Source organism: Dama dama, chromosome 27, assembly GCF_033118175.1.
Source record: "Dama dama isolate Ldn47 chromosome 27, ASM3311817v1, whole genome shotgun sequence".
Classification (NCBI taxonomy): Eukaryota; Metazoa; Chordata; class Mammalia; order Artiodactyla; family Cervidae; genus Dama; species Dama dama.
The window spans coordinates 61,537,690-61,558,089 of NC_083707.1; the positions used below are offsets into that span (position 1 = coordinate 61,537,690).

At 41.4% G+C, this 20,400-nt stretch overlaps 1 protein-coding gene across 2 annotated transcripts in view; it reads left to right on the plus strand.

Annotated features, from left to right (window-relative positions):
• The window catches only part of SERPINB11 (serpin family B member 11), a 39,315-nt gene that overhangs the window by 14,531 nt on the left and 4,384 nt on the right, over positions 1–20,400 (plus strand). For both annotated transcript variants that reach the window (XM_061130622.1, XM_061130623.1), the window contains 4 exons: positions 14,196–14,380; positions 15,712–15,771; positions 17,220–17,348; positions 19,031–19,148. In XM_061130622.1, the coding sequence (XP_060986605.1) occupies positions 14,196–14,380; positions 15,712–15,771; positions 17,220–17,348; positions 19,031–19,148 (492 nt within the window). The remainder of the gene's footprint in view (positions 1–14,195; positions 14,381–15,711; positions 15,772–17,219; positions 17,349–19,030; positions 19,149–20,400) is intronic.

A 20,400-nucleotide genomic window follows, 5' to 3' on the forward strand; every position in this document is an offset into this window, starting at 1 on the left:
TGACTCTTTGTGACTCCATGGACTGTAGCTTATATCTTTGGTGGGATCCACATGCCTTGGAGCTTCTGTGTTCCAAGGGTTCCTCTATCCTGAAACTGACTGGGTAATATTAATGAGACCAGAAATTATAAAATGCGTAAAATGTCCCTTTTGCTAATACATATTGATTCCTGGGTGACTGTGCAAGACACTGATAATTTCCAGGTAGATTTTCCCTACTCTCAATAAATGTTAAATCTAGCCATGAAGACTAGCCTATGCAATGAATAAGAACCTGTAACCTCATCCATGAGTACCTGTGTACACACAGTCACCAAGTGTAGAGGAAATTGTTCAATTAAGGTAACCACATAAAATCAGTTGGATGTAAGATTAGCACGGAGACTCTGTTGTGAAGGAACTCTTTGAACAGCTAGAAAGGCTGAATTTTGGAAAACAAATGGAGGAAGTAGAATTCTCAAGTGCTGGGTTAACAATAGTTAAAACTCAGTCTTGCAAATAAATACCACAGTTCACTGATTAGTTTTAATTACATATTCCTAATAATTTTTAAGAAAAACTTGAGCCTGAAGTTTTCCTTCTTAGTTCTGTGCTCTAAATGTTTGAAAAATGATAAAATCGAACTGGGAAGTAAGGTAAATAATACTGTTTTATTAACTATCAGATTAAGTCTATTAATGTTTAACATCTTGGACAAATTTCATAATTTTTCTGGTAGAATGTTGTCATTTATCCCTAAATGTTAACAATTATCCCTATTTTATAATAATCACAGTGCAATAAAAATCAGATCATTTCATCTCAAGTAAAAGTTTGCATGGGGGGCTCCCAGGTGGCTGTAGTGGTAAGGACCCCGCCTGCCATGCAGGAGACACAAGAGACGCAGGCTTGATCCCTGGGTCGGGAAGATCCCCTGGAGGAGGGCATGGCAACCCACTCCAGCATTCTTGCCTGGAGAGTCCCATGGACAGAGGAGCCTGGCGGGCTACAGTCCATAGGGTCGCAGAGTCAGACACAACTGAAGCAACCTAGCGTGCATGTACACCCACGCATGCACACACACACAGAAATGCTAATATGAATAGTATATGACAGCATGTGGAAAAAGCGTAGGCTTCAGAAGAGATGGATCCATATTTACATGGTGGCAGTGTGTGAATTCCCAAGTCCTTACTGTCTCATCTGCAACACCAGGGTAACGTGACCCATCCTGCAAGACAGAGTCTGAGTAATGTGTCTGTGGTGACTGATGCATACCTGAGCCCTGTGATCCAGCCATGTCCTTTACAAAGAAGTTCCCACCCAGGTGGGTAAGGGAGTGTGCGGGAGGCGATGCCCCCAGCAGTGTTTCTGATGGTGTAGCCTAGGAAGCCACTGGGTGCCTGTCCCTGAGGAGTGGATACACCAAATGTGGTGAAAGCATAAAAGCACAGTTACCCAGAAGTAACAGATTATGTTTTCAGAATAACATGGATGAATCTTTTAAAAAATATTCATTTATTTGGCTGCACGGGTCTTAGTTGCAGCACATGGGATCTTTCATTTGCTACATGCAAGCTCTTAGTTGAGGCATATGGGGTCTAGTTCCCTGACCAGATTTCAAACTTGCCTGCTGCCTGCACTGGGAGCTCAGAGTCTTAGCCACTGGACTACCAAGGAAGTTCCCATGGATGATTCTAAAAAAACATAACACTAAGTAAAAAATCAACATAAGCTCATTTATGAAAATACAAAATGCATATATAAATAAATCAATATTATACATGAACACATAAATAGAAGAACATGCTTTAAACAAACTTTGTCTTCTATAGGAATGGAGGAAAAAGGGGATCTGTGGATTGAAGGTAATAAGCCAAGGAGAGGATGACTTCTATAGCCCAATGATGGCTCATGCTAAGAACGGAGAGATGTGATTACCTCAATTTTTTATGCTTATGGATAAAAAAGCAGACAAAAACACAAAATGTTTAATGAAAGGAAGGTGCCTGTACGTAATAAGGGCTTCCCTGGGGGCTCAGTGGTAAAGAAAGCACTACCAATGTAGGAGGCGCAGATTCGATCCCTGGTCCAGGAAGGTTCCCTGGAGAAGAAAATGGTAACCCACTCCATTATTCTTGCCTGGGAAATCCCATGGAGAGAGGAGCCTGGTGGGCTATAGTCCATGGAGTTACAAATAGTTGGACACAACTTAGCAACTGAACAGCAGCAAAAACAGCACAATAAGTACTCTATCAGTATATTCCAAACTCTTCCTAGGTATCCCAGTAACTGTTGGGCTACAGTAACTATGCTATGTAGGCAGGTTGTTTTATAATGAAAATAAGACAAAGATTTAAGAAGAATAAACTCACATTTGCTTATAAATCAGAAATTGCATCCCATAACCTGGCATTAGCCAAAATGCCTTATGAAGCATGTCTGGCTTGGACATGCTTCATTATGGCATGTGCTTTCGTTATTAAAATGTTATTAAAGTAACTGAACAAAGAGCTTCTGGAGATACTGCTATTATCAGGCATGTTGCAGAGAGCAATACTGAAATTAACTTGCGGAACAGCATCTAGTTAAAGGCACGTACTAGTATTTTCATTAGGTAAGATCAGCCAAACCTTTAAAAAACTGGGAAGATCAGACAAGGGTATGGTCTAGGCTCGGTGTAATGTAACTGCCAGGCTGGGTGGGCTGGTGATTGGAGCATGCAGCATCTATTCCTTAATGATTATTTTAGGACAATGAGTTTCGATGACAGGGATGTATGGTCATCTTTTTAACCACATAAATGTCATGGGCCATTGTTTTGAAAGTCCACGAATGACACACTTCCCTTCAGTCTCTCTCTGCCTGATTAATGCTAAGCCAGGCACTCTCCTCCCTGTCCCAGTTCTGAGGCTTTGGCCCTTGGCTCTGTTTGGCTCCCAGTGCGTCAAGTGCTGTGTTAGTGAGAAACTATATGCGGTGCCTAAATCAGCAACCAGAGAATGCATTTCCAGAGAGCTCAGCTCAGGTAGGTATGGGTGGCAAACAAAGTGAGTTAGTAACTAAAATAAATACACACGTGGAGATGTAGATTGTTCACCTGTCTTTTTTTTTTTTTTTTTTTTCAATATCTTTATTTTTTTTTTTAATTTTTTTTTATTATTATTATTATTTTTTTCCAGTGGGTTTTGTCATACATTGATATGAATCAGCCATGGATTTACATGTATTCCCAATCCCGATCCCCCCTCCCACCTCCCTCTCCACCCGATTCCTCCGGGTCTTCCCAGTGCACCAGGCCGGAGCACTTGTCTCGTGCATCCCTCCTGGGCTGGTGATCTGTTTCACCATAGATAGTATACATGCTGTTCTTTTGAAATATCCCACCCTCACATTCTCCCACAAAGTTCAAAAGTCTGTTCTGTATTTCTGTGTCTCTTTTTCTGTTCTGCATATAGGGTTATTGTTATCACCTTTCTAAATTCCATATACATGTGTCAGTATGCTGTAATGTTCTTTATCTTTCTGGCTTACTTCACTCTGTATAATGGGCTCCAGCTTCATCCATCTCATTAGGACTGGTTCAAATGAATTCTTTTTAATGGCTGAGTAATATTCCATGGTGTATATGTACCACAGCTTCCTTATCCATTCATCTGCTGATGGGCATCTAGGTTGCTTCCATGTCCTGGCTATTATAAACAGTGCTGCGATGAACATTGGGGTGCACGTGTCTCTTTCAGATCTGGTTTCCTCAGTGTGTATGCCCAGAAGTGGGATTGCTGGGTCATATGGCAGTTCTATGTCCAGTTTTTTAAGGAATCTCCACACTGTTTTCCATAGCGGCTGTACTAGTTTGCATTCCCACCAACAGTGTAAGAGGGTTCCCTTTTCTCCACACCCTCTCCAGCATTTATTGCTTGTAGACTTTTGGATAGCAGCCATCCTGGCTGGTGTGTAATGGTACCTCATTGTGGTTTTGATTTGCATTTCTCTAATAATGAGTGATGTTGAGCATCTTTTCATGTGTTTGTTAGCCATCTGTATGTCTTCTTTGGAGAAGTGTCTGTTTAGTTCTTTGGCCCATTTTTTGATTGGGTCATTTATTTTTCTGGAATTGAGCTTCAGGAGTTGCTTGTATATTTTTGAGATTAATCCTTTGTCTGTTTCTTCATTTGCTATTATTCTCTCCCAATCTGAGGGCTGTCTTTTCACCTTACTTATAGTTTCCTTTGTAGTGCAAAAGCTTTTAAATTTCATTAGGTCCCATTTGTTTAGTTTTGCTTTTATTTCCAATATTCTGGGAGGTGGGTCATAGAGGATCTTGCTTTGATTTATGTCGGAGAGTGTTTTGCCTATGTTCTCCTCTAGGAGTTTTATAGTTTCTGGTCTTACATTTAGATCTTTAATCCATTTTGAGTTTATTTTTGTGTATGGTGTTAGAAAGTGTTCTAGTTTCATTCTTTTACAAGTGGTTGACCAGTTTTCCCAGCACCACTTGTTAAAGAGGTTGTCTTTTTTCCATTGTATATCCTTGCCTCCTTTGTCAAAGATAAGGTGTCCATAGGTTCGTGGATTTATCTCTGGGCTTTCTATTCTGTTCCATTGATCTATATTTCTGTCTTTGTGCCAGTACCATACTGTCTTGATGACTGTGGCTTTGTAGTAGAGTCTGAAGTCAGGCAGGTTGATTCCTCCAGTTCCATTCTTCTTTCTCAAGATTACTTTGGCTATTCGAGGTTTTTTGTATTTCCATACAAATTGTGAAATTCTTTGGTCTAGTTCTGTGAAAAATACCGTTGGTAGCTTGATAGGGATTGCATTGAATCTATAGACTGCTTTGGGTAGAATAGCCATTTTGACAATATTAATTCTTCCAATCCATGAACACGGTATGTTTCTCCATCTGTTTGTGTCCTCTTTGATTTCTTTCATCAGTGTTTTATAGTTTTCTATGTATAGGTCCTTTGTTTCTTTAGGTAGATATACTCCTAAGTATTTTATTCTTTTTGTTGCAATGGTGAATGGTATTGTTTCCTTAATTTCTCTGTCTGTTTTTTCATTGTTAGTATATAGGAATGCAAGGGATTTCTGTGTGTTAATTTTATATCCTGCAACTTTACTATATTCATTGATTAGCTCTAGTAATTTTCTGGTAGAATCTTTAGGGTTTTCTATGTAGAGGATCATGTCATCTGCAAACAGTGAGAGTTTTACTTCTTCTTTTCCTATCTGGATTCCTTTTACTTCTTTTTCTGCTCTGATTGCTGTGGCCAGCACTTCCAACACTATGTTGAATAGTAGTGGTGAGAGTGGGCACCCTTGTCTTGTTCCTGATTTCAGGGGAAATGCCTTCAATTTTTCACCATTGAGGGTGATGCTTGCTGTGGGTTTGTCATATATAGCTTTTATTATGATGAGGTATGTTCCTTCTATTCCTGCTTTTTGGAGAGTTTTAATCATAAATGAGTGTTGAATTTTGTCAAAGGCTTTCTCTGCATCTATTGAGATAATCATATGGTTTTTATCTTTCAATTTGTTAATGTGGTGTATTACATTGATTGATTTGCGGATATTAAAGAATCCTTGCATTCCTGGGATAAAGCCCACTTGGTCATGGTGTATGATTTTTTTAATATGTTGTTGGATTCTGTTTGCTAGAATTTTGTTAAGGATTTTTGCATCTATGTTCATCAGTGATATTGGCCTGTAGTTTTCTTTTTTTGTGGCATCTTTGTCTGGTTTTGGAATTAGGGTGATGGTGGCCTCATAGAATGAGTTTGGAAGCTTACCTTCTTCTGCAATTTTCTGGAAGAGTTTGAGTAAGATAGGTGTTAGCTCTTCTCTAAATTTTTGGTAGAATTCAGCTGTGAAGCCATCTGGTCCTGGGCTTTTGTTTGCTGGAAGATTTTTGATGACAGTTTCGATTTCCTTGCTTGTGATGGGTCTGTTAAGATCTTCTATTTCTTCCTGGTTCAGTTTTGGAAAGTTATACTTTTCTAAGAATTTGTCCATTTCATCCAAGTTGTCCATTTTATTGGCATAGAGCTGCTGGTAGTAGTCTCTTATGATCCTTTGTATTTCAGTGTTGTCTGTTGTGATCTCTCCATTTTCATTTCTAATTTTGTTAATTTGGTTTTTCTCTCTTTGTTTCTTAATGAGTCTTGCTAATGGTTTGTCAATTTTGTTTATTTTTTCAAAAAACCAGCTTTTAGCTTTGTTGATTTTTGCTATGGTCTCTTTAGTTTCTTTTGCATTTATTTCTGCCCTGATTTTTAAGATTTCTTTCCTTCTGCTAACTCTGGGGTTCTTCATTTCTTCCTTCTCTAATTGCTTTAGGTGTAGAGTTAGGTTATTTAATTGGTTTTTTTCCTGTTTCTTGATGTAAGCATGTAATGCTATGAACCTTCCCCTTAGCACTGCTTTTACAGTGTCCCATAGGTTTTGGGTTGTTGTGTTTTCATTTTCATTCATTTCTATACATATTTTGATTTCTTTTTTGATTTCTTCTATGATTTGTTGGTTATTCAGAAGCGTGTTATTTAGCCTCCATATGTTTGAAGTTTTAACAATTTTTTCCCTGTAATTGAGATCTAATCTTACTGCACTGTGGTCAGAAAAGATGACTGGAATGATTTCAATTTTTTTGAATTTTCCAAGACCAGATTTATGGCCCAGGATGTGATCTATTCTGGAGAAGGTTCCGTGTGCACTTGAGAAAAAGGTGAAGTTGATTGTTTTGGGGTGAAATGTCCTATAGATATCAATTAGGTCTAGCTGGTCCATTGTGCCATTTAAGGTTTGTGTTTCCTTGTTAATTTTCTGTTTAGTTGATCTATCCATAGTTGTGAGTGGGGTATTAAAGTCTCCCACTATTATTGTGTTACTATTAATTTCCTCTTTCATACTCGTTAGTGTTTGCCGCACATATTGCGGTGCTCCTATGTTGGGTGCATATATATTTATAATTGTTATATCTTCTTTTTTGATTGATCCTTTGATCATTATGTAGTGTCCTTCTTTGTCTCTTTTCACTTCCTTTATTTGAAAGTCTATTTTATCTGATATGAGTATTGCGACTCCTGCTTTCTTTTGGTCTCCGTTTGCATGAAATATTTTTTTCCAGCCCTTCACTTTTAGTCTGTATGTGTCTCTTGTTTTGAGGTGGGTCTCTTGTAGACAGCATATATAGGGGTCTTGTTTTTGTATCCATTCAGCCAATCTTTGTCTTTTGGTTGGGGCATTCAACCCATTTACATTTAGGGTAATTATTGATAGGTGTGGTCCCGTTGCCATTTACTTTGTTGTTTTGGGTTCACATTTATAAAACCTTTCTGCATTTCCTGTCTAGAGAAGATTCTTTAGCATTTGTTGAAGAGCTGGTTTGGTGGTGCTGAATTCTTTCAGCTTTTGCTTATCTGTAAAGCTTTTGAATTCTCCTTCATATCTGAATGAGATCCTTGCTGGATACAGTAATCTAGGTTGTAGGTTATTCTCTTTCATTACTTTCAGTACGTCCTGCCATTCCCTTCTGGCCTGGAGGGTTTCTATTGATAGATCAGCTGTTATCCTTATGGGAATCCCTTTGTGTGTTATTTGTTGTTTTTCCCTTGCTGCTTTTAATATTTGTTCTTTGTGTTTGATCTTTGTTAATTTGATTAATATGTGTCTTGGGGTGTTTCGCCTTGGGTTTATCCTGTTTGGGACTCTCTGGGTTTCTTGGATTTGGGTGGCTATTTCCTTCCCCATTTTAGGGAAGTTTTCAGCTATTATCTCCTCGAGTATTTTCTCATGGCCCTTCTTTTTGTCTTCTTCTTCTGGAACTCCTATGATTCGAATGTTGGGGCGTTTCACAGTGTCCCAGAGGTCCCTGAGGTTGTCCTCATTTCTTTTGATCCTTTTTTCTTTTTTCCTCTCTGCTTCATTTATTTCCACCATTTTATCTTCTACCTCACTTATCCTATCTTCTGCCTCCGTTATTCTACTCTTGGTTCCCTCCAAAGTGTTTTTGATCTCATTCATTGCATTATTCATTTGTAATTGACTCTTTTTTATTTCTTCTAGGTCTTTATTAAACAGTTCTTGAATCTTTTCAATCTTTGTTTCCGGGCTATTTATCTGTAACTCCATTTTGTTTTCAAGATTTTGGATCATTTTTATTATCATTATTCTAAATTCTTTTTCAGGTAGATTCCCTATCTCCTCCTCTTTTGTTTGACTTGGTGGGCATTTTTCATGTTCCTTTACCTGTTGGGTATTTCTTTGCCTTTTCATCTTGTTTAGATTGCTGTGTCTGGAGTGGGCTTTTTGTATTCTGGAGGTCTGTGGTTCCTTTTTGTTGTGGAGGATTAACCCAGTGGGTGGGGTTAGACGATTGGCTTGTCAAGGTTTCCTGGTTAGGGAAGCTTGCATCAGTGTTCTGGCGCGTGGAACTTGATTTCTACTCTTTGGAGAGCAATGGAGTGCCCAGTAATGAGTTTTGAGATGGGTCTATGTGTTAGGTGTGACCTTGGGCAGCCTATATGTTGATGTTCAGGGCTATGTTCCTGCGTTGCTGGAGAATTTGCGTGGTATGTCTTGCTCTGAAACTTATTGGCTCTTGAGTGGTGGTTGGTTTCAGTGTAGGTATGGAGGCTTTTGGACAGTCACTTATTACTTAAAGTTCCTTGTAGTCAGGAGTTTTCTGGTGTTCTCAGGTTTTGGGCTTAAGTCTCCTGCCTCTGGATTTCAGTTTTATTCTTCCTGTAGTCTCAGGACTTCTCCAACTATGCAGCCCTGATAAGAAAACTTCTAGGTTAATGGCTAAAAGATTCTCCCCCGTTAGGGACACCCAGAGAGGTTCACAGAGTCACATGAAGAAGAGGAGAGGGAGGAGGGAGATAGAGATGAACAGGAGGAGAAAAAGGGGGACTCAAGAGGAGAGAGACAGATCTACACAGCTGTCTGTTCCCAGAGTGTTCTCCGTAGCCCAGTCACCTACAAAGATTCACAGAATTGGATTGGGAAGAGAAGGGGAAAGGAGGAAATAGAGGTGTTCTGAGGTAGAAAACAGAGAGTCAAGATTGGGAGAGAATAATCTTCGGTTTAAAAATAGGGCTTCTCTTCTTTTTTTTTTTTTTGTAAGGTTATAGTGTATTGAAAATGAAAATTAAGGAGTAGTAGAGGAGTACTAGAGGACTTTAAAAGAAATAAGATAAAAAGAAAAATAGAAAATAGAAGAGAGAAAGGAAAGAAAAAAAAGAAAGAAAAAGAAAAAAAAAAGAAAAAAAAAAAAAGGAAAAAAAAAATTTTTTTTTTTTCCCCCTAATTAAAAAATCGTAAAAGTCTATGGAAATGAAAGTTAAGGAGTAATGGGGGAGTAATAGGGGATTTTAAAGGAAAATAAAAGAGAAAAAATAAAAAAGAAAAAAAGAAAAAAAAATAAAAAAAATAAAAAAAAAGAGAAAAAAGTAAAATTATATCTAGGAGTTTCTCTGGAGCTGTTGCGGTCAGTGTGGGTTCGGCTCAGTTTCAGATAGCTCCTCGTTCCAGCTTACGCTTCTCGATATCTACAGGCTCCTCTGGTGTAGACAATGTTTCCTAGAGGGATTTTAATCTGTTGCACCGGTCCCTTCTGAAGCGGTTCCCTTTGTTTATTTGGCTTCTGTTTGCCGGTCTCTTCAGAGCCTCATTTCCGCCCTGACACAGGCGGGCGGAGGTGGACTCTTATTCAGGTAGCTAGTTCCGTCGCTCTGCGGGGAGGGGCTTGCGCCGCGGGGTCGGCCTGGCGCTGCCAGGAGGGGCTGACGCTGCTCTCTCCTCTGCGCTGCTCGGGCTCCCGGCTGTTCTATATGGAGCGCGCCCCGCGCTGCGCGAGGTTCCAGCCCTCGGGTGTTCCACAAAAGCGCGGAGGGGAAAGCTGCGCCTGCTCTCTGTGCCTTCCCCGTCAGAGCGGTCCAGGCAGCCAGGGGCTCGGTGGGCGCACTCTCCCCAGGTGTGGCGCGCCCCCTCCCCTCCGCGGACCCAGTCTCTGTTTCCGCTGGCGCCAGTCGGGTGCGCGCGCCTTCCGCCCCCGGCGTCCCCAGCCCCAGTCCCCGCCCGCGCCGGTCGGGTGCCTGCGCCCTGTGTCTCGCCGCGACCTTCCCCTCCCCCCTGCCTCCTGCCTCCAGCGGGGCTGGGCGGGTCCGCAGCCTGCGAGCTCCTCTCTGGACCCTCTCGGTCTCTTTGTTCTGCGAACGGCCGGCAGTGTGTTCGGGCCGGCTAATTTACTCTCTCTCCTTTGGTCTCCCACAGTTCAAGTTGGCAACTCACAGAAGCTCCCTCCGATTGTCCTCAGGGCACTCAGGCCCGGACCCGACCCCAAGCAATGCCGCCTAAGATCTCCGTCCTTAGCTCTTTTGTTTCACTTTTTATCTTTTATATTTTTTATATTTTGTCCTACCTCCTTTCGAAGACAATGGGTTGCTTTTCTGGGCGCCTGATGACCTCAGCTAGTGATCAGAAGTTGTTTTGCGAAGTTTGCTCTGCGTTCAGTTATTCTTTTGATGAATTTGTAGGAGAGAAAGTGGTCTCCCCGTCCTACTCCTCCGCCATCTTGGCTCCTCCCATCTGTTCACCTGTCTTAATAGCCTAGAGAATATAAACTTAAACTAGGATTCCAAAAGAAGACACGACTGTAATCTAGAATAGGGGTCCCAACCTCCAGATCTAATGCCTGGGGATCTGAGGTGGAGCTGATGTAATAATAATCAAAATAAAGTGCACAATAAATGTGCTTGAATCATCCTGAAATCTACCCCCACCCTGGTCCGTGCAAAAATTGTCTTCCACAAAGCCAGTCCCTAGCATTAGCCAGAATGCCAGCTGCCAGAAAGGTTGGGAACCAGTGATCTAGAAGATGAGACAAAGAAGAAAGAAATCGTTCCATCTCCCTGTGGGACTAATGAAGGAAAAAATATCAAAAAGCACACTAGTGAGGTCAGTGGTCTAATTGGTCCAGGTGGGCAAGGATGTGTAAAGAAATTCCTAAAGAGACTTGAAATGCCTCTAGCTGCAAGAATCAGAAGACTCAACTAAGATGGAGGATGTTATTATCTTACAGGACAAAAAAAGTCCCAAGATAGGGCAGATCCAGGTGGGTGAATGCATCCACTCAAAGGTGTGTCATCAGACACTCAGATTCTTTCCATCATGCTCTCTGACACCTTGGCTTGGTTACAAAATAGCTGCTGCATCAGTGGCCACATGAAAGCAAAACAACCCTAAAACAAAGAAGAGGACTGAGTTTCTCCTAAGAGTCTCTTTTTATCAGAAGGAATTTTCCAGAAATCTTGCAGCAAAGTCTGCTGTCTTACTGGCAAGGTTTGTCATACCTTCTGATTTTTAAGATATTATTCATTTATTCCCTCCTAACTTTATTGAGGGATGACTGACAAGAATAACTGTATATATCTAACATATAGTGATGGGGCTTCCCCAGTGGTGCTAGCAGTAAAGAACCTGCCTGCCCGTGCAGGAGAGGGAGTTCCATCCCTGGGTCAGGAGGACCCCCTGGATGAGGAAATGGCAACCCACCCAGTATTCTTGCCTGGAGAATCCCATGGACAGAGGAGCCTGGTGGGTTACAGTCCACAGGGTTGCAAAAAGTCAGGCACGACTGAAGTGACTTAGCACACATGCACGCACGCACCTCACAGAGTTAAACCTTTCTTTGGTGTATGATGAACAAGCTTAAGATCTATTCTCAGCAACTTTTGAGCACACAGTACAGTATTATTCACCATTGTCACCATGCTGTACATTAGCTCTTATTCTTCTTATAAGTGAAAGTTTACCATTTAGGGCTTCCCTGGTGGCTCAGATGGTAAAGAATCTGCCTGCAATACAGGAGATGTGGGTTTGATCCCTGGATAGGGAAGATCCCCTGGAGAAGGAAATGGCAACTCACTCCAACATTGTTGCCTGGAGAATCCCATGGATGGAGGAGCTACAGTCCATGGGGTAGCAAAGAGTCGGACACAACTGAGCGACTTACACTTTCATATTTTTTTTTCACTGATGTGGGATACAGAATGCCTCAGTTGGCTTAAACCAATCATGGCTTATTCCTGAGGAGTGGGAAGGCTTTTCTGAAGGACATTCTACATGAAAATTGTACCTTGAAATCCATCTCTCAGCACAGAATAGGGGAATGGAAGGGAAGGACTAAACAGCATGCAAATAACATTGTGCTATGTGGGGAGAATTTGAAAGTGTTCGAAAGAGGGGAGACGTGCTTGCTAGAGTGGTTGTGGGTGAAAGTTTCAGCAGTGGCTGTTAGAGCAGCTGGCAAAAGGGAGGGAGGGAGACCTCTGAGAAGAGAATCGAAGTCAGGAGACCAAGAGCTGGAGCTCCCAAAGCCGACGGGAGCTCCAAGCAGGTAGCCTGGAGCCCCGACTTCATGAGCTCTGGGGCTCCCTCCGATCTCTCCTCCGTGAAGTGTGCAATACCTCCAGGACATTTCTGCCTGTTCTCCGGCCCTACCAATCACCACCTTTGACTTCCTATGTTGCATTCTCCTGATACAAATTTCTCTTTCAGGATTTTGAATCCCTGCTCATGTTTTGCCTTCTGTCAGTAATGATCTTCCTTTATGTGTGTACCTGGGTGACCTGTTTCATTCTTCAAGGGGGAGTAGGACATCACCTCCTCCAGGAAGGCTTCCTGTGACTCTTGGGTTAGTTCTGTCCCCCCTGAGCTTCCTCAGTATTCTGTGTACATCCGTGTATCATAGATATTTAGTGAATTGGTCAGGACTGGTGCTGGAATAAAGCATAAAAAGCAAACTCCTTGCTTTAATGCAGATTGTACTCTAGAGAGAAGGTCAGGCAATAGATACATGTATACTACATATACGTGTTTTATTTATGTAAATAAACATAAACATTGCTTATATTTATATAAAGTCATGTATATATAATGTATAAAATTCACACATTCATAATATATGTGGTAAATATATTAAAAAAGGTAATACAAGGCTGGGAGGGGGTCACTTCCCTGGTGACTCAGTGGTAAAGAATTTGCCTGAAATGCAGGACATGCTGGTTGGATCCTTGGTTTGGGAAGATCCCCTGGAGAAGAAAATGGCAACCCACTCCAGTATTGCTGCCTGGAGAATCCCATGGACAGAAGAGCCAGGAGGGCCACAGTTCATGGGGTTGCAAAGAGTCAGACGTGACTGAGCAACTAAGCTAGAACAGTATAGAAGGCAAAGATTTGCATCCTGATGTTTTACTGTGTCCAGAGGTTGAGAATGTGAGAAAAATCCTGAAAGAGACTGAGGTGGCTCCAAAGGTGTGGCTGGATGATCCAGTGACGGGGCAAGAAAGAATGATGACCAGGAAGTTAAAGGAAGAAAGTGTTTGTTGGCAATGGAGGGTCCTAGAAAGTGAAACACTCCCGAGGGTAAGAATGATGCTCGATTGTTCTTGCACTTGGCATTGCTCAGTGAATGTTTGGGGGATCCAATAAATAAATTTCTCCTTCCTGACGTGCCGCTGTCTTTAGAAAACACTCATTCCCAGCATCTTTTCTTTCCTCTCAAATTTTCCTCCTCTTTTCCTCCATTTTTCCTGATGTCTTGTGAGGCTGAGGGCTTTGGCCACCTTTGGATGGCATGACCTATTTGCTCGGATCCCCTTATTTTTGTGGAGGAGACAGGAGATAAGGTTCAGCAAGGAGAAGAAATGTGCAGAGAATATCAAGAGAGACCAAGCTTGCCCGCCGTCTTTCACCTTGGTTCTGCAGGAGTGACGGGATGGAGACTGTGGAGACGGGAGCTGGTTGGGGGGGATCTCTTTTGGCGGGGCTGTGTAGCTCAAGGACTTTTCTGTACAAATTCCAGGATGAGGAGAGTACCTAAAGCGTGGAAAGTAAGAGCCAAGGGGTCAAATTATGTGTTTGTGTTCCAGAAAAATTAGCCATCACTCTTAAATGTACACAAATAATGAGAGAGAGCTTTGAAGTACTGGTTGAAAAGAACAGGAAATCTTCTCTTCATGAGAATAAAAAACTACTGTGAAGGCCCTTCCCCCATCCCAGCATTTATTAGCTCCTCAGAAAGTATGACAACAGGCTGTAACTTTTCATGAAGCAGTGGGCTCAGATGCTTACATTCGCGGAATGTCATAACTGAATGCTTGATATAATCTGTGCCTCCAGGTAAGTCTGAGATTTTTTTTCCCTTCCATTCTCAGGTAGGGCTTTGCCTAAAATGGATGCCCTCAGCACAGCAAATGTTGAATTTTGTCTGGATGTGTTCAAGGAGCTGAACTATAACCACGCAGGAGACAATGTCTTCTTCTCCCCGCTGAGTCTTCTTTATGCTCTTAGTATGATCCTCCTGGGGGCCAGAGGGAGCAGCGCGGAGCAGATGCAGAAGGTACTGGGGGCAGCAGGAGTCCTGGTGGCCCGGGGGTCTTCCTCAGAAGGACTCACACCTCCAGACCCAGAAAAAAGAAGAGCCACACGTGGGCAAAGCATATTTCTTAGGACTAACGGCCTAGATAAGGCTATACCTTATAATGCAGATAACACAGTGCATGCCGTGCTCCATCTCTTTCTTGCCATCAATGCTTTCACACATAAGTGACTGAAATTCACCTTCATAGTTTATCCTCACAGTGATTTAAACATGCCAGAGAACGCATATATGGTATGATTCTTGCCCTCTACAATTTTAACTTACAATAAAATGAGTATCTATCAGAAACTAACACAATGTTGTAGAATAATTATACCCCAATGAAAAAAAGAATGGAGTTAAAAAAAAAAGACCAAATTCAGTAAAAAATGACTGTTTAAAAGTTATCTAGTTTTTTCCAGTGCTCCTTTATGCATTTGAAGTTCATACTAGCCCTGTGTGTTAGGGGTAGGAATTGTTATCCCCATTTTACAGGTGGGGAAGCAGAGACTGAACCGAGACTAAGAAAGAACGGGTGACATGAGCTGACATGCAGTGGTTTTTCCGCCATACATACATGTATACATTTATACACGTGTGTACATATATATGTATATATGGCTTCCTAGGTGGCACTAAGGGTAAAGAATCCACCTGCCAAGGCAGGAGATGCAAGAAATGCGGATTCAACCCCTGGGCCAGAGAAGATCCCCTGGAGGAAGAAATGGCAACCCACTCCAGTATTCTAGCCTGGAAAATTCCATGGACAGAGGAGCATTTTTTTTTTCCTTGAAAAGTCTAGAAGGTCACTTAACAACTCCCAGGGTATTTGCACATACTATTATTGTTTGTCCTTTATTCCATATTTTGATGCACTTCTAGGATTTTCTTGCATTTAAATAAATAATTTAGTGGGAGACCATGCGGCGTTTTGCACAACCCCAGAAGAGCATTGTCAGTGCTGGCCTGGCAACAGTGCGGGAGGAGCGGAGGAGTCTGTGAACCAAGGCTCAGGGCCTGGGGCCAGACGGGCAATGAGAGTCTGGGGCCAAGTGGATTAACCTCATGAACTCAACTTCCCACAGAAAATGAAGATAATAGTATCTACTTTAGTAGACAGTATCAACTTTAAAAGTTGTCGGGAGGATTAAGTAAGATACGCAAAGGCTTAGTTCAGGATTTGTAATATAACATCATTAAACATTAGCTCTCACCACTGGTCTTTATCTGAAGAGGAAAAACTTGTAACTGTTAGCCTCTGTAGACTATATGTTGCTTTTGATGGCAATCTATCTCATTTTTTTTTCTAGGTGCTTCACTTTAATCATATTATAGAATCATCAGGACCAGAGTTCAGGGACTTGGCTAAGGTATGATACTATCTCTGCTGAGCTGTCCCGTGCTCTTTGATAAAAAAGCACCAAGAAACAACACAGTCCAGGTGCTGAGTGGCAGAGCACTTCACTGATTCCTAAGAGAGCAAGAGGTGAATCCCCGGTTTCCTCCTTTAATCTTCCTGAGGGTGACTATGGCGGATAGGGTTTAACACAATGATAATAACAACCGTAGTAAAGTCCCCCAGATTTTATCATCTGATTTTTGTCATCCTCATTCAGTTTTCTGTTCTCTTATGAACTGTGCCCCATGGTGAGTCTGCCAGGTTCTTTTACACAGGGTCAGGTCCTCAGTCTAATGAGGGGACTGAGAAAGAACCCGATGCTTTACCTTTTAATTCTATAGCAGGAAAACAGGGCCTGATGTCACCCAGCCCATGTGTTCCAGGACTATGGTCTCTGTTCTTTCTAATAAAAGGATGCCTTTTAACATCAAAATTAAATAGAACTGCCACATGAAAATATATGTATGTTGATTGTGATTGATTGAGGAAAGACATAAATGCCTAGAGTCATAGAATACCTGCTTCATGGAACCCTTATTGTTAGGAGATTAGAGCCCATGGTTTGGGAACTTTCACTTTGGGGAATATAGGCATAAACCCTACAATTTCCATGAATTCAGATGCATCAAAGCCATGGGGAGAGGGGAGGAGAGGGTGAGATATATGGAGAGAATACCATGGAAATTTACATGACCGTATGCAAAAGAGATAGCCAAGGGAATTTGCTGTAGTCCCAGGGAACTCAAACACGGGCCTCTGTATCAACCCAGAGGGGTGGGATGGGGAGGGAAACAGAGGGAGGTTCAGAAGGGAGGGGATATATGCATACCTGTGGCTGATTCATGCTGAGGTCTGACAGAAAACAACAAAATTCAGTAAAGTGATTATCCTTCAATTAAAAAAAAGCCACATGCTTAAATGAATTGCTTCTGTGAGGGACAGACGGGTGTGTCAGTTCAGTTCAATAAAGAGCTCAGTGTATGATTAAATGATCACATAGAAAATGGAGACATTGAAAGGAGCATGATAGATAGAGAAGGAAAATGATTCTTTAGGTACAAAGGCAACAATCAAACTTGGATGATCACTCTAAAGATCCCCACTAGGATCTCTTCATTAAAATATCTGGTTTTGGATTAAACCATGAGAGCTGACAAGTCCACGTGTATTTGCAGTGGTTTACAGTTCTGCACAGGGTCTGTAGCCAAAGTCCCAGAGTGCCGAGATTGTTGTGGGAGAGGAAATCTAGAGGAGGAGAAGGCTCTCAGCTTGCCAACTCTGGCTTTGTTCATATTCACGGCCCTTCTATTCAGAGGCTAACATCTTGCTGTCTGGTTATTGTTTTTACATTATTTATACTCTCTACTGGCAAGAAATCAAGCAACTTAATTCTCCGTTCTTTATTTACTGGTGCTTCAGTGCAGCCGAGCTGGAAGGATTCACTCAGAGTTAGGAGTCCTTTTCTCCCAGATCAATCGGTCAGACTCTAACTATATCCTCAGCATCGCCAACAGACTCTACGGGACAAAGGCGATGGCATTCCATGAGGTAAGTCCCTTTGGAACAGTGGTCAGCAGCTTTCTTGGCATCCTCTGAATTTCACATTATAAAATAAAATGAAGGATAAGAAGTGTAACTTGGTGTTCATCTTTAAGAGATTGCATTTGAGCAGAGTTAAAGTTTCAGTGAAATGGTTTTTACCAAACTCCTATTTAAGGTTGTGAAATGTCACATAACTTCCTGCAAATCGCTGATGTTGTCCAAGAGTAAGGTCATGGATGAAGCACAAAACAAATTTGGTAATAATTATTCCTTATGAAACAGAAAGAAAATAAAATATATTTCTCATCTCTTTTTCAAAGGTCCTTAATGGCAGAATATTGAGAGTTAATGGAAAGTAAACTGGGCTGGGAGCCAAGAGAGCTGTTCCCATTGAGACATGACTTTGGACAAATCCCTTCTACCTGTAAAATGAGAGGATTAGACTATGTTCTTTCCAGTTCCCAAATTCTAACACTAACGATGCCATTTTCCAACGGCATTAACATATACAGTTTTACTGAGTGTTTATTACATGCCAGTCATTCTACTTAATCTCATATATTCCTTACACAGTCCTGTAAGATATAGTTATAAAATTGTTATCAGTTCTACAATCATGAAGCAGATTCTTTAAAGGCCACAGACATAAAGTGACAAAGCCTAGATTTGATCCCTATCTAAACCCATCTTCCTGTATATTAAATACTACAGTATCCTGCCATGATTGAGGTGAAATCCTAGATTCAGTGACACAGCTTTGGTTTGACCAGTGTTACTTAGATGTCAATCAACCCTGAATATTCACTGGAAGGACTGAAGCTGAAGCTCCAGTACTTTGGCCACCTAATGAGAAGAGCCGACTCATTGGAAAAGACCCCGATGCAGGGAAAGATTGAAGGCAGGCAGGAAAAGGGACGACAGAGGAGGAGATGGTTGGATGGCATCACCGATTCAATGGACATGAGTTTGAGTAAACTCCGGGAGATAGTGACGGACAGGGAAACCTGGCATGCTGTGTAGCCCATGGGGTCACAAAGAGTTGGACATGACTGAGCAACTGGGCAACAACAACTTAAATGTCAGCTGGGTGAAGCGAGACACAGCCTTGACTTTCCAATGTTCTTCCCTAGCCTGGAGGTGCAGGCCACGTCTTATACTCAACAAGATTTGGATTGTCAGAGTTGTGGCAACTTAGTGTGGCCCATCTTGGTATCACAGATATTTCAGAGGTATTTCCTTCTGTAGCCCTAGCAGCGTAATGAGAACGTTTGTGGAGAGGACCTGAAGTGAGGGGATTAACAGCCGTGGGCCCCTCTCTTGTTCTTTGGTCTCCCTCAAAGCTTCCATGATCTGGGTGTAATTGTACTTGAGGCCATGATGATTACATCTGGTGTGAGAAGCTGACTTGAGAAGTTCCCCATTAGTTTCATTAGGTTGTCTCGGTCTGTGTCAGAAGATACTGATATCCCAGGATTCGTCTGGAAAAACTCCCACCGCGTGGGCTGTGAGCAGTCACGTAAGCATGTTCCAGCCACAGCTGAACGCAGCTCAGGGCAAGAACTGGGTCAAGGGCCAGATTTTACTCTCAATTAAGCTTTCCCTGGATTCAGGCACAAAAGAATCCAGTTAAGCAATAACTTTCCTTACACTATTTTTTTGGTGTTATGCAACTGTCCTTTCTTTTACAGCAATACTTACACTGTTCTGAGAAATTGTATCAAGCCAGGCTGCAAACTGTTGATTTTGAACGGTCTGCTGAAGAAACAAGGAAAACCATCAATGCTTGGGTTGAAAGCAAAACTGATGGTGAGGATAAGTCAACCACGTGTCTCCAAACTTTATTTGAGCTGTGTTTAAACTTGCTGAGTTAACGTTAAGGGGGAAACTAGATGTGTTTGTTTAGATTAGTGCTCTGGCCTCAGTTTAGTGCTCTGTGCCTGGAACAATGCCTGGCACATGGAAGTTTTGTAAAAATTTTGAGCGTAGATTGATTAGTGTTGTCTGTCATTACAGATCCACATGCTGTATATTTGTTTAGACTATTATCTTTATTTTGTCACTAATTTGTGTATTTATTTATTTATCCATTAATTTGTGTATATGTAGGCATACATATATGTATATATATAATCAAATGATGTTCATCATTGTTATTACATGCTAGGTATTGTGTTTGGTCCTTAAGTTCAATAAAAATGAAAGCTCTCATCAAGCTTAAAGTCTGATATTTCATATACCCCTGTTTCATATTATATGATAGATTATATTCCAAAAAATGCTATAAATTGCAACACTCCAAAATGCTCCAAGAGGGCTTGGTGTTCCATTTTGATGAATATATTTACAGCAAGAAATTATTGGTATAGTTATATAAATCCTGACTTTTCAGATACATTTTTACTTCAAGTGTTGGCATATATGCTTGTGATACACTAAAGTCAGCATACTGAAAGGACCAGTGAATCTTTCAAATATGTAACATATTTGCAACTGGTGAGGTACTAGTAACTATAAAGTCTGATAGATATTAAAATTAAGCCACAGGAGATGATTCCCTGGTGGCTCAGATGGTAATGAGTATGCCTGCAATGCAGGGGACTCAAGTTTGATCTCTTGGTCAGGAAGATCCCCTGGAGAAGGAAATGGCAACCCACTCCAGTATTCTTGCCTGAAAAATCCCATGGACACAGGAGCCTGGCGGGCTAGGCGGGCTATGTCCCAAAGATTGGGACATAACTGAGCGGCTAACACACTATAGGAATTTTTTAAAAAAGAATTATAGAATTTTTTAAAAAAGCAGTTACGTATAAGAAAGCATTGGATATGACTAGTTACAAGACAGGTTGATTCATAGCTAATATACTTGGTATTCCTTGAATGCCAACTTCTGATTAGAAATAACAAAGCATTCAATATTCTTTGAAATAAACATCATTTGACAAGGACATGCTTTATGGCCACAGATGAAGGAATTCTTCTGGCATCTCAAACCTATAATTAGCCTTAACAAAGGCTCCAGATTTCTTGTAACTCTTCAACTCTCTACTATCAATAAGTT